General features: G+C 43.8%; 1 protein-coding gene across 1 annotated transcript in view; it reads right to left on the bottom strand.

The window, feature by feature from the left end:
* Positions 1-10,988, bottom strand: part of pax3a (paired box 3a) — a gene marked incomplete at both ends in the record, with an annotated part of 20,597 nt that extends 9,609 nt beyond the window's left edge. The window contains 4 exons of the mRNA XM_083689727.1: positions 8,733-8,876; positions 9,398-9,527; positions 10,084-10,319; positions 10,904-10,988. Coding sequence (XP_083545853.1) covers positions 8,733-8,876; positions 9,398-9,527; positions 10,084-10,319; positions 10,904-10,988 — 595 coding nt within the window. The remainder of the gene's footprint in view (positions 1-8,732; positions 8,877-9,397; positions 9,528-10,083; positions 10,320-10,903) is intronic.
* Between the last annotated feature and the right edge of the window lie 1,884 nt (positions 10,989-12,872).

Below are 12,872 nucleotides of genomic sequence, written 5' to 3' on the forward strand. Positions count from 1 at the left end.
AAACACTCAAATCAAATTTTACGCTGAAGCTAAAGCGCCAGGGAGCTGGAAACAGTGGATGGGGCCACTCAGCAGTTTGGCTGTTTGCTCTGACAGGGACACTAATAGAAAGATACATTATCACCCCTGTGGGGGAAATTGGTTTTGGAGCAGAATTATCTCCAAAAACAAAACATGTTGTAGGCTGTGAGGCAACTAGAAAATATACACACTGGGCGGTTGGAGATGTAAGATAGACAGATAGATAGATAGACAGACAGACAGACAGACAGACAGACAGACAGACAGACAGATAGAGGGATGGATGGAGGGAGGGATGGATGGACGGATAGACAGACAGACAGACAGACAGATGGATAGATAGAGATAGACAGACAGACAGACAGACAGACAGACAGACAGACAGATAGAACCTTTCAACAGGTAGTTTCAACAGGTTTGTTTTACGGCTAACACGATGAATGTGTATGGTGACAATTAGACACCGTTTGAATGCGATCCTGTCTAACACACACACACACACACACACGCATGCACGTACGCACACACACACACACACGCACTTAGATCGACAAAAAGATAGACACTGCCAAAAGCACACACCGACCTGAGCTAAACAAAAGCATTTATCGATCCAGGGATCCAGAAGAGGCAGACGGACAGAGAGGTCTCGGAGCACAGATGTGAAACCTCAGACTGTCTCTCCGCATTACGATCACGCGCAGCAGAAGTGCACCGAACAGTACAGGGAAAACCAGCAGGGATTCCAAACCTTAAAAATACAGACCGCTCTTGTTTTACAGTGGCCAAGACCCAACCTGGCAAGCATACACACTCTCCACCCTTCCCTGAGATGTTAATACGAGGAGACGCGCGTACACACACACACACACACACACACACACACACACACACACACGCCCTCTACATTGGCAATCTCAGCACTATGACATCTGTAATATAGAAAGAGAGACTAAAAGAGAGATGTATACAGGGAGAGGAAGAGAGAGAGAGAGAGCAACTGAGAGAGAGAGGTGGGGTCCAGAGAGAGAGAGTAAAAGAAAGTGTTCTAGACTCTAGAGAGACAGAGAGAAACAGAGAGCAAAAGACAGAGAGAGAGAGAGTGAGAGAGAGAGTGAGAGAGTGAGAGAGAGAGAGAGAGAGAGAGAGAGAGAGAGAGAGAGCAGTAAAAGAGCGATAAGTTCCAGAGAGAGCGGGGGAGAGAGATAGAGAGAGACAGAGAGAGAGAGAGTGCCATATGGGACGGTTTATGACTCTCTCTCTCTCTGTCTCTCTCTGTCTCTCTCTCTCATGGGGGGGGGGGGGGGGGGGGCCGGGGTTTTCCTGCGGGAGGCTGTTGATAGAGAAGGTCATTGAGCTGGTGACATGTGTTCCTCTCCACGCAAAACAAAAGGCAGAAGAGACAAATGAACTAGTTATTTGCCCAGGGAAGTAGATCTAGGTCCTTTCAGAGCAACAGGGCCCAGTGTGACCGCAAGCCCACTGAATAAAACAGTTACACGGCACAGTGGAGGGGCTGGAGAGAGAGAGAGAGAGAGAGAGAGAGGGAGAGAGAGAGAGGAGCAGATGTACAGAGGGCGGAAGAATGGTGGTTAACTGACAGCTTATATGGACCCAGCTGGGGTTAACAGTTTGGGGGAGAGACGGGGGAAGGAGAGGGGAGGATGAGGGGAGGAGAGGAGAGGAGAGGAGAGGAGAGGGGCTCACTTGACTTGCTAAGGAGCCCTGCAGGACCCCGCAGCTGCCTGAGAACGAGGGAGGGGAGGGAAGGTAAGGAGGTAGAGAGAGAGGGAAAGGGGGGTGAGAGAGGTGAGGGAGGGAGGGAGAGAGAGAGACCGGAGGGGGAGTAGAGAGCGAAGGAGAAAATGAGATGAAATGATAGAGACGGAGGAGAGGGAGAGAGCCACAGGGAAGCGCACACAAAGAGAGAGAGAGAGAGAGAGAGAGAGAGAGAGAGAGAGAGAGAGAGAGAGAGAGAGAGAGGGAGAGAGATGACGGTGAAAGATGTATCCCTCTCTAATATCGCTGAAGAGACAAAAAAAAAAAAAAAAGCCCCCAAATGGCCCAGTGTGGGGTACAGTCATCATTTAGTTCCAGCGCTGTGACGCTAGGTGACAGTTTCACGGTGGCATTTCCACCCCCAGTGAGGGGACACAAAGCAGTGGCACAGCACCCATGCCGGGCCGCATCAACAGGCCCCGGTCTGCCACACGCTCCCCCCCCCCCCCACACACACACCCCCAGCACCGAGGCCACCTCCACCCCCACCCCCACCCACATCCCCAGCCGGGCCAAAACCACCCGCTCCGCAGGTGTGTAATCGGACCTACACTCTCGACCAATGGGAGACGTTGTCGTCTCGTTGGCGACTCGCCGCTGCTTAACACATGACTATGATGACCGATGGGTTGTGTCTATAAAGGGTTTGGGTTTTTTTGTTTGTTTTTTTTCAATGCTGATTGCGCTTTTGGAGGGTGCGGAACTCACGGGAACTCATCTACAATCCGACCGATTCCGAATTTCCTTTTTGAAGATCCATTTGAAGATCTTTTCATCTATTTTTTTTTTTTTTTTGTGGCCTTTTTGCCCGGTAGCGAGAGGGGAGTCCATAAGCTGTCTTCTTGACCAAAACATTATTGTAACCCTCTCTTCCTGAAGGGGCGATAGTTTTAACAGGCAGTGACCCTAAGTTACCCTCTGACCCCCCCCGCCTCCTCCACAGCTACACCCCCTGTGTCCTGTCGGGGAGAGAGAGAGAGAGAGAGGGGGGGGGGGGGTAGTTACTGACCCCTTACAGCCCAACATCAACCCTCTACTTCACAGGCAGCGAACATATCATCACATTCCATACTTTCCCCTCTGTTCCTCGTCCAACAAGTAGCCTCCTCCTTAACATCGGTGACGCTCCTTTCTTTGTTTGCCTTTCTTTCTAAGTCTCTCTTTTCCTCGTCTTTCCTGAGTTTTTCTGGCACTCCCGACACCGGCGGAATATGCGATTGCAAAACTTCTATCGCTTATTCAGAAAACATACGTGTTTAGAATTGTTTCATGGAGAAGAGGGGCAAAATACTGACAGGAGAAAAAAATAAATAATCTCCTACACACACAACCTATTCTTCTCTTCTTTGTTTCTCTCTCTGAGAATGAAACACACACACACACACACACACACACACACACACACACACACACACAAAAAGAAAACTGCAAAGATGCGCGAACATCCTTACACTCTGAACTGAGGGACTCCTCAGGAAAAACAGAGGCCAAACAAAGTTAAGTGATTGACAACGCTGTCTGGCTTTACTCAATTAACTACCCCATTGTGTCCCCTTTTGCCTCACCCCCCCCCCCCCGCCCCCCCCCCACCCCACTCCCCCTTTTCCCCCTCTCCATCACCCCTTTTCTACTCCCGCACCCCCTTTATCCGACCTCATCACAGAGTTTTGCTCAGTGGATACTTCCAAGGGAAATAGAGAGGTCTTTTTATCCGAGGGGGCTCCTCTCCTTGACCTTCCATTGCTTACACTCCCTCTTTCAGCCACTCCGGAGTGTCTCCGAGGTTAGTCCCAGAGAATGCGGAGAGTACATCAGCGTCGAGGGGCAGGCCCAGGGCAGGACCCCAGCCCCTCACTTCAAAGTTGGCTTGCATTCATTAATTGTCCTTTGAATTAATATGGGGGGGGGGGATCACAATGAGGGTGCCAGCAGAGAAAGAGGCTTTAATGAACCATAGAGCTTGTATTCAGTTGCAGATAAGCCGGTGTGGACTCTTTATTATTTATTTTTTTTACTGAGAGAGAGAGCGAGAGAGAGAGAATCTTGAGAGGGATGCTACTGTGTAAATGTGGTGTGTGTGTGTGTGTGTGTGTGTGTGTGTGTGTGTGTGTGTGTGTGTGTGTGTGTGTGTGTGTGTGTGTGTGGTGTGTGTGTATAACAAGAGATAAAGAATTTTGACAATTTTATCTCATAAAAAATATATGAATAGGTATCTATCCCGGACAAAAAAATATATATATATACAATAATCATATAAATCAATAATACATAAGTGATCTTAGTTATATCTGGCTCCTACGGCTACAGACTCTACCCATCCATCCATGCGGATGAAACTTATTTTCCCTAGAATTCATTTGGAATGATCCCATCCAATGTAGAACTCCCAGGAACAGCAATATATTCCAGTCGGAGATGGATTTCTGGTTTGGCCAATATCCCAGGGAGGACAGTGATCGCACACAGAGTGAGGCAGAGAGATATTTCTCCATCCCTCCATCCCTCCATCCATCCCTCCCTTTTGCCTGGAGGGAGAGATGGAAATGCGCCTGCGGAAAGCATTCCATTGGTTCAATTGGGTTGCATGAGACCTCCTGTTTGTTTTGACTGGAGACAATCTCATCTCTCCCCCAACCAGCCTTCAATTCACTACGGCAGCGTAAAGTGCAGAGGATCACTGACAGATACACAAGTTACAGAAAATGCAATAGTCTGTCTATCTGTGGATGATTTACGACTTTCCCCACCATATCTGGGAGGGAAATGTGTTTATTTACATTGCTAAATGTCCATTATGCATTATGAAATGGTTGGTTTAGATGGTTTTGAGATGTATTGACTTACAGAATCATAAGCGTTACTGATTTCCCTCAAGATTCTACGTGGACAGAAATATTTGCAGAAATACTTTTGTTTGTTTTCGTGTAGTACTCTATGTGCTTTAAAAAAGAAAAAAGAAAAAAAGATCTCGCTTTCTTCACCTCTCTGGTCTACCTCTCTCTCTCCCTCTCTCTCCCTCTCTCTCTCTCTGTCTCTCTACTCTCTCTCTACTTCTCTCTAAATCCATGCCAAAGTAGCAGGGAGCCAGTTCCCCCACTTTATTTACACAAACAAAGTCCTACTCAGTTTCTTTGACAAAAGCAGCTAAATCTTTCATGTTTTGTCAGCACTTGATTCCTCCTGTCCCCCTGGCTATTTGCCTGCCCAGGGACAATGGAGCTGGTAGAATGGCAGCAGATTGCCGGAATGTGCCTCAATGAAACCAATTATTACATGTTGACTGCGTTCACCATGGCAGATTTGAAAGAACTGGGCTTATTCAATTTGGCACCGCGGGATTCCCTTTCAAGAGAAGTTACCCCTTTGACTGTGTGTATTTCTGAGCTTTCTTTCTCTCTCTCTCTCTCTCTCTCTCTCTCTCTCTCTCTCTCTCTCTCTCTCTCTCTCTCTCTCTCTCTCTTCCCCCCACCGTCGTAAATGGAATCTGCAAGAGTAGGCTACTCCTCTTTCATGACTTTGGTTACTTTTAATTAGCTAAATGAGGCTAAAGGGGTGTCAGTTTGTGTTTCAGCAATATACAGAGAAGGGGGGGTGGGGGGGTGTCATTAATTAAGCACCACTTAATGTGCCAGTATTTATTGTATTAACATATACATCAATCAATTCAGTTTGGGAAGTAATTTCCATAATTTCCCCAAACATAATTTTTTTTTAACAATGCAAGACTAACCTTGTTGATGAGTTTCAATAGACACTTTTCTCACAAAAAGGAATCTATTGATATCCTTGTACAATAGTATTGTTATTTCCTCCCCTACCACTTTCATTGTTATTGCCGCTGTTGCTTCTACTAATGCTTTTGCAGTTAAAATACACCACTAGTGGTAAAAACAATATTTAAAAAAACACAGTTAAATGTAGTATACATCATTATCACATATTCATGATCTGTATCTTATATACTTAGGAAACTAATATATTCCCCTTAATCTCTACTGTTAGGCTTAAACAGGAAGTAGACAATTTAACATCAGATTCATTTCCTGATTAGAGCACGACATTTACAATTTGCTTGGGGGCATCCTTTTCCCACAATGCTCTGGGTGCCCGCTAATGCCATGCAGAGCTGAGGCTGCCCAGTATACTACTTTATCCCACAAACCTTTGCTACAGTGTCCTTTTCCCAGACAAATAAATCTAAATGGGCTAGCTTTGATCTCGGCACTTAAGAGAGGGCAACAATGGAGGCTGAGGAGAAAGGGGCAGAGAGCAACAGGCCTCTCTCTCCCTCAACAATAGCCTCTACAAACACCTACTTAATCAATATTTGGCCAGAAGACACTCTCTCAGTACCCAAAACAGCCTTTTCACATTCTAATGAAGAGCCATAAAAGGAAAGAAAACAACAACTACTTCCACAAAGACACACAAGAGAGTGAAATACGGCCATTGTATACCAAGGTAAGAAAGAAGGACAAAAAAGATGTGTCATTGTGTTGAAATTGTAATATCATACGCAACAAACTTTTATGATATGACATCATCACTGATTTAATCAGTTGGTCTGGTAATAGATAAGATTAAAAAAAATACATGGTCGGATTCCTCCCCAAAAGGCCAAACTGTTACTCTTGAACAATAGAATGAAGTTTATGCTCATGATTTTAAAAATGTGTATGACTATCATGCCATATAATAGTCAAGAACTGTCAAAATAATATCTATGAAAAAAATGCAACAAAAAAAAAATCACTTGTTTTGCACACTTGTTGCAACACGCCAGACTCACTGTAATAGAAAATACTTCCATATCATGGAACAATCTACAGATTTAAAAAAAAAGAGAAACACAAAGAAATCTATAGAGCAATATGAAGGGGAAAGTGGCAGCTCAAAACACAATTGCAAAAAATCACTATCCCATGAGCTAGGACAAAATAATCCAAGTCAACCAAAAAAAAAAAACATATTTGTCTCAAACCCACGTGAAAGACCTTAACCAAACTAGTAGCCTATAGAGAGTCCATTTTAAAGGTTAGTGAAGTCAATTGCCTATATACTGATCTGTATTCGGGATGCCTCGCCTGGAAGAGGGAGAGGAAAGTGGCTATAGATATTGCATGAATGCGCGCCCCGGGCGGAGAGGAAGGGGGCGGGCTTTGTTCCCCAGATGAAAGTGGGAAGAAATAAAAGGTTTGGATTTAATCTACTAGAAAAGGTTTTCACTACGCTGACTGACTGAGTGAGCACTATGCGCACTGCGCGACGCTTGGAACAATAGTGCCTACAAGTGAATGGATAGTGATCGATATACGTGAGGATTCTTGGAAGACACGAATTGTAAACAAGTTGTGATTGTATTGATTTGGTTAGCTTTTATCTAATGTAAGGAATATATCTGGGATAATATTTTGCAAACGAATTAGAAACCGTATAGGCCAATGACAAAGCATATCACTGCGCCATTCAACTAACTTCTAACTGTGATCATGTTCAAACAGGTCTATCTTTTAAAAACGATGCTGTGTAACATATAATGTGAATACCAATAGCCAAGACTAAATCCATTATTTACTACTAGGTAATAAGTGAGATGCAGTACATTCCTGAAACCCCCCCCCCAACAGGTCACTAATCAACAGGTGTTAAAGACACACCGGCTAGAATGTAACGGTCTCAATCCAGGCCTTAGGGAGAGAGGGTATTCTCTTTTTCTGAAAGGCCAACGCCATCTCTTGACGCTGAAAAACTCTCCAAAGGAACATTTTGTAGGTGAAAACGGCAATTTTTCTCTGTGCGCGCAGTCTATAAAACGGGCCGGAGTTGCGTCTATTGCTGTTCCCTGAATAATTCATCGCTCATTGCGAGTCCATAATGTCTTCTCCCAGCCCTTTGTCAGTGCATTTTTTCTTCCTTTCTCTCCACATTTTGAAAAGCTTTGGCGTCTTTTTGTACAGCACTGAGCCGCTCGCTATGGCAGGCCTTTGTGCGCGTGAAACCGAAGTGTGAGTCTCAATAGACTCTCGCGCCTTTGTCTCCCAAGTTCATCCTCAAGTGTCCGATTGTGTGCCGAGGAACCGTCTCTTTTTATGGGGACGGAACAGTTGGACAAATGTTTGATCAACTTCATATGGAAACGTTTGTCTTTTGTAAAAGTTTCGTTTAAAAGGCATGTATGAAACTCAAGAGCTCGTTGGACTGTAGGGCGATACATGTTACATTAAAACTTTCCGTATTGCACACATGTTTAAAAAAGTTGTTAAAAGTGTGTCTTTAATAAGAGTTTTTAATGAAATAGGCTTGCCCTATACTGTATGTTCAAGTATCCTGCATTTACTGTAAATGCTGCGTTCACTTAGATAAATCTAACTTAGGCCCATGCTTGTAAAAGTTAAAACCAACATACGCGGCAAGAAATGTAGCCTGCATTCATACATTCTTTTTTCAATTCAGTAAATCAACGATAATTCAATTGTAAAACAGAAAATTAAATCAGCTATATTTTCCCTCAGGATTTTTCCGTTTTATCAAATTTCCTATACTGAGAGCAATTTGAATCTAAACCGAGAGCATTGGTCTCTCCGTATTACACCTGAATTATAGCTGTACATATCCTTTAGCCAACAATTATAACCAAGTCAGTATCTCCAACACGCAAAGTATCGTTTTAATCAACAGCAGAACACTGCCTTATTCTCAGTGTGCCCCAACGAATACACTTTTAAACAACGTTTACGCATGTAACTTCCAAAACAACAACGCAACGCAACCAAATATATTTTAGAAAATGGGAAAAATCACAACTCGATATTTCATACAAATAAAAACATCCAAACCATAATTGCGTCCCTTTGCAATAGGGGAACGTGCTCACATTGCCAAGAGCTTTAGCCTACGTCGCATTTAATAAAAAAAAACATTAGGGCACTCACATCTATCCCCAAGAATGCCGTCAATGCTGTGCTTCGCCCGTCGCTCGTTCTCTTCCAATTCCCTCTTTTCGATTTCATCATCGTCCTCTTCATCTTCTCCGACTCCTCCGAATTTGCAGCGCATAATGCGACTGATTGAGCTCACTTTTAAAAATAAATAAATAAATGAATAAATTATACCTCGTTTTTTTAAGGGCACTACAGTTAGAGTAAACAGTGTTACTGTAGCCGATGTCAAATGGGCCTATACTCATTATCAATATCACATTCGTATTGCTATTTATAAGGCCCTTTAGCACCTGTTGATTGGTTCTCACATTTGATTCATCTTTCACTTCAGTCCTATTCTATTGCAAGTCACCATAACACACTTTGAAAAGATTTTACTTAGTGTAAATAGCGTGTGCTCTTTACTGTCTCTCTGCTGGAACAGATGGACTACCGTAGGCTGTATATTCTGTATATTCTATTTTGGCATATTGTAAAGTAGCCTACAATAGTGCATCTGAGCTATTGCCAATGCATTACTGTATTGTATTTACTGTCATATTTCAGTGAAGGCATTCATTTGAAGGACTTAAGCCAGGATAGCCTAAATCGTTTAGTTATGTTTTCCGTTGTGGACCATTTGATTATGAACTCTTCGGTAAAGCATACATTGCTACCTGAAGGGACGTTGTTTCTGTCGCAGATGCAGTCTTTGAGTAATTTATCCCTGATTTCCCAGCTGAACATCCCCGGGTTGTCTCTTTTGTACTCCTCGATTTTCTTATCCACGTCTGGAGTAGTCGTCTGCTTTACATGGTGAGAGAGCAAGATTATTTTGTGAGCATTAGTGTTGCTACAAAATGCACTGTATGATTCTAAATGAATTAGGCACTGCCTATCAAATGTAATAGTTTAAACGATGATATATTCTATATATATTCTCTATTTTTTTTTTTGAAGGACAAGTTTTGACCCATCCACTGCAATTTGGTGAATTCAATATACAGACACGTCGTGTATAAAATATAACAAAGATGTCGTGGGTAAAATATTAGCTATCGAAAGCAAAACAGAATAGTTTCAAATGGGGAATAATGTAGGCTATTACAATTAAACAAATCAAACGGACTAACTGGTGCAATGAAATATTCCTTAAATCAGCACTTTCAATGTTGTCATCTTCCACAAACGCTCTCTCTGTCATAAGCTTAACAGGGGCCTGTTGAAGTGGACCGAGTAAAGTTTCTCCAACTTCCAGTCAACATGCAAAACTGGATCAACAATAATAGTCCTGAGTCCATGAACATGATGCATTATTTTACCGAGACCTTACTAATAAGCAATGCCTTCTTAGGGCCCTCACCTTGGGTTTGCTGCCTCCGATAGCCCCGGGCCTGATGGACCCTGTCTCCTGGTACCGGCAGAGAATTTTAGAAACGCAGCCGTGGGAGACTCGGAGCTGGCGGGAGATGACACACGGTCGGATGCCGTGGTGGGCCATCTCCACAATCTTGTGGCGGATGTGGTTGGGCAGAGGTCGGCCGTTGATAAAGACCCCACCGAGCTGGTTCACCCGACCCTGGCCTAACGGGGTAGAGACTGGAGGAGGGACCGCATGCCAGTCAATAACAATGATACAACAACAATAACAACAGCAAAAACTAGGCCTATATCAGCCCTGTATCCGAATAATGTTGATATCCAAATGCCCATGCTTATAATTGATATGGGCTTACATATGTTAGATTGTTGCTTGCATAAACAATTGCAATGTAATAACTGTTTTATAACAATAATGAAAACCGTTAATCAATAACACCGGCTTTCAGCCCGTTGGTTTTTTTTGATAGGTGCTTAAAAACGTATATCTAATTGGTTCAGGGAATGCTACAAAATATATGAATGGCCTAGTGAGTGTTACGAATGTGAAACTATTTTCGGAAATTCATTAACTTTACTGCCAGTGCCGAAATGTCTGTTAAATGACAACTGACAGAAACATGAACAGGCCAACAACCGGGGTTTGCATCTCGTTACTCCATCTGACTTTTCACCAAAGAGACATTTACTTGTCATCAAAATGAACAAGTCATAATCTAATAACACAAAATCTTGATAAGGCGCATTGACAGGCAGGGAACATAAACTTGGTACCATTTCTGTCAGTAGTTGCCAGCCCATACCTTCCAGAGAGTAGCCTCCCCGCGGGTAGTTTTGGTGTGGTGTCGGTCGCATCATTCTCGGTATGCCACCAGCTAGCGCCGTCATGACTCCTGACCCTCCGCCGACTGACTTACAAGGTGGACCAAACGAACGCTAAAACAGTCAACTAACTTAGGAAATAAGATGTGACCCTAAACAAAAGTTTTGCACTTTGAATTCGACGAAGCGAGAGATGCAACGTCCCTAGGTAGCAGGTTGCCCCGTCAGAATGGCAACAATAAACCCAAGTTAAATCCTTAGGAAATGGTGCATTTGTCGGTATCCAAATGTTGTGTTCAGTGTAAAAAATGGAGGATGTTTTGACGAAGCGGTGGGTTTGCCACGGTTGAAAGCAGAGGCCGCGTTCAGTTGGGGCTGTTGTTGACACTCTGGAGGTGAATTGAGAAGATGGGTGGAAGTGGAACTTTTTATCAGTTGTTGCTCTCCTTTCTCCCTCGGTGCTTCCAGGCTGCTGATTGGCCCAGAGAGGAAAGTCTCAAGGGCTGAGGGGGCTTTTTCATTGGCCAGTAGCGGAAACTTTCTTCTCCGCTGACCTCACGAGTTCAAGTCGATGTATCAGAGTCTTATGGTGGCCCCAGGCTTTCTCCAGCACACTATCTGATCCACGATCAGCCGTCCGGTCATATCAACTGTACAAATGATCCACGCAGAGGCCTTTTGATGGATGAGGATGCGGCTCTATTGGCTTCATCAATAGACAGTAAGTTCTGAAAGTCACAGGCTGTTGGCCATGTCATAACAATTACTTGTATCTCTCTCTCTCTCTCTCTCTCTCCCCACCTCTGAAACACACACACACGCGCGCGCGCGCGTATTAGTGATGCGACACACAAACATTGGAATTTATTGTCTTATTTAGACAGTAGTGCACTAATTGTAATAAAAGAACCCAGCGCGGTCGACGCAGCAGGGTACGACGCCGGGAGAGCAGTAAATGTTGTCTGAAGCCACAAAAAGTACAATTGTGTGAAGACATTATTTATAACTTCATGAGTGTCAACTATTCGTCCCTCTCTCTCCAGTGCCCCCCCCCCCCCTTCTCTCTCTCTCTTTTTCTCTCTCTTTCTCTCTCTCCCTCTCTCTCTCTCTCTCTGTTGACACACACAAAACACACACACACACACACACACACACACACACACACACACACACACACACACACACGCACGCACACACTCACTCCTTCTCTTTTCTCGTTCAGAAACGTATAGTTCCCTCGTCTTTGTGGATGCTCATTGAACACGTCCCGTCAGTCAAAAAGGTTCTCCCATTCAACACTCCAATCAATCAAAGGCATGGACATCATTCCAGGCAAACCCTTTCAGTTCAAACAAAACCATTTTTCTCCTTCCAAATTCAGTAAGACTTGACATTACGCACTGATGATTTAGCATATCGCGCTGTAAATTCACCGGCGTAAATAATAATAAGTAATAATTTATAATTTAATTACGTTTTAAGTCCTAAACGTCTCAAACAGAGATACACCAATGCTAAAAAAAATATATTAAAAAATCCCACCCCCATTTGACCACAGTTGGACTTGGAACACTGGAACTTGCTTAATCAGCAAAACAAGTGTAGCATTGGCAGTAAAACGGTTAATTGTCTGTTCCATTATGTATGGCCTGACACATTGGTGGACATGCATGGTAAAAAAAAAAAAAATAGGGCTTGGCCTACTTTTAAATGCGAATGAAACATACAAGCCTAAACAACTCAATGCATTTTTCAAAAAAAGTGGTCACCTCGGGATATTGAATGCAATATTTGCCATGTGCGGAGAGGACGGTCGTGGGTGTGCGCCTGCAGCCCTTAATAAGCGCTTATTATCATGCGTCTCGGTCCCAGGTGCTCGCTAACCGGATTAAACCCGGTACCGTGGCGCGAGGAGCCACCACGCCACGGGGCAGGCTGGAAGCACGACAA

The sequence above is a fragment of the Argentina silus genome, assembly GCF_951799395.1.
Source record: "Argentina silus genome assembly, chromosome: 18".
In the NCBI taxonomy this organism is placed as follows: domain Eukaryota; kingdom Metazoa; phylum Chordata; class Actinopteri; order Argentiniformes; family Argentinidae; genus Argentina; species Argentina silus.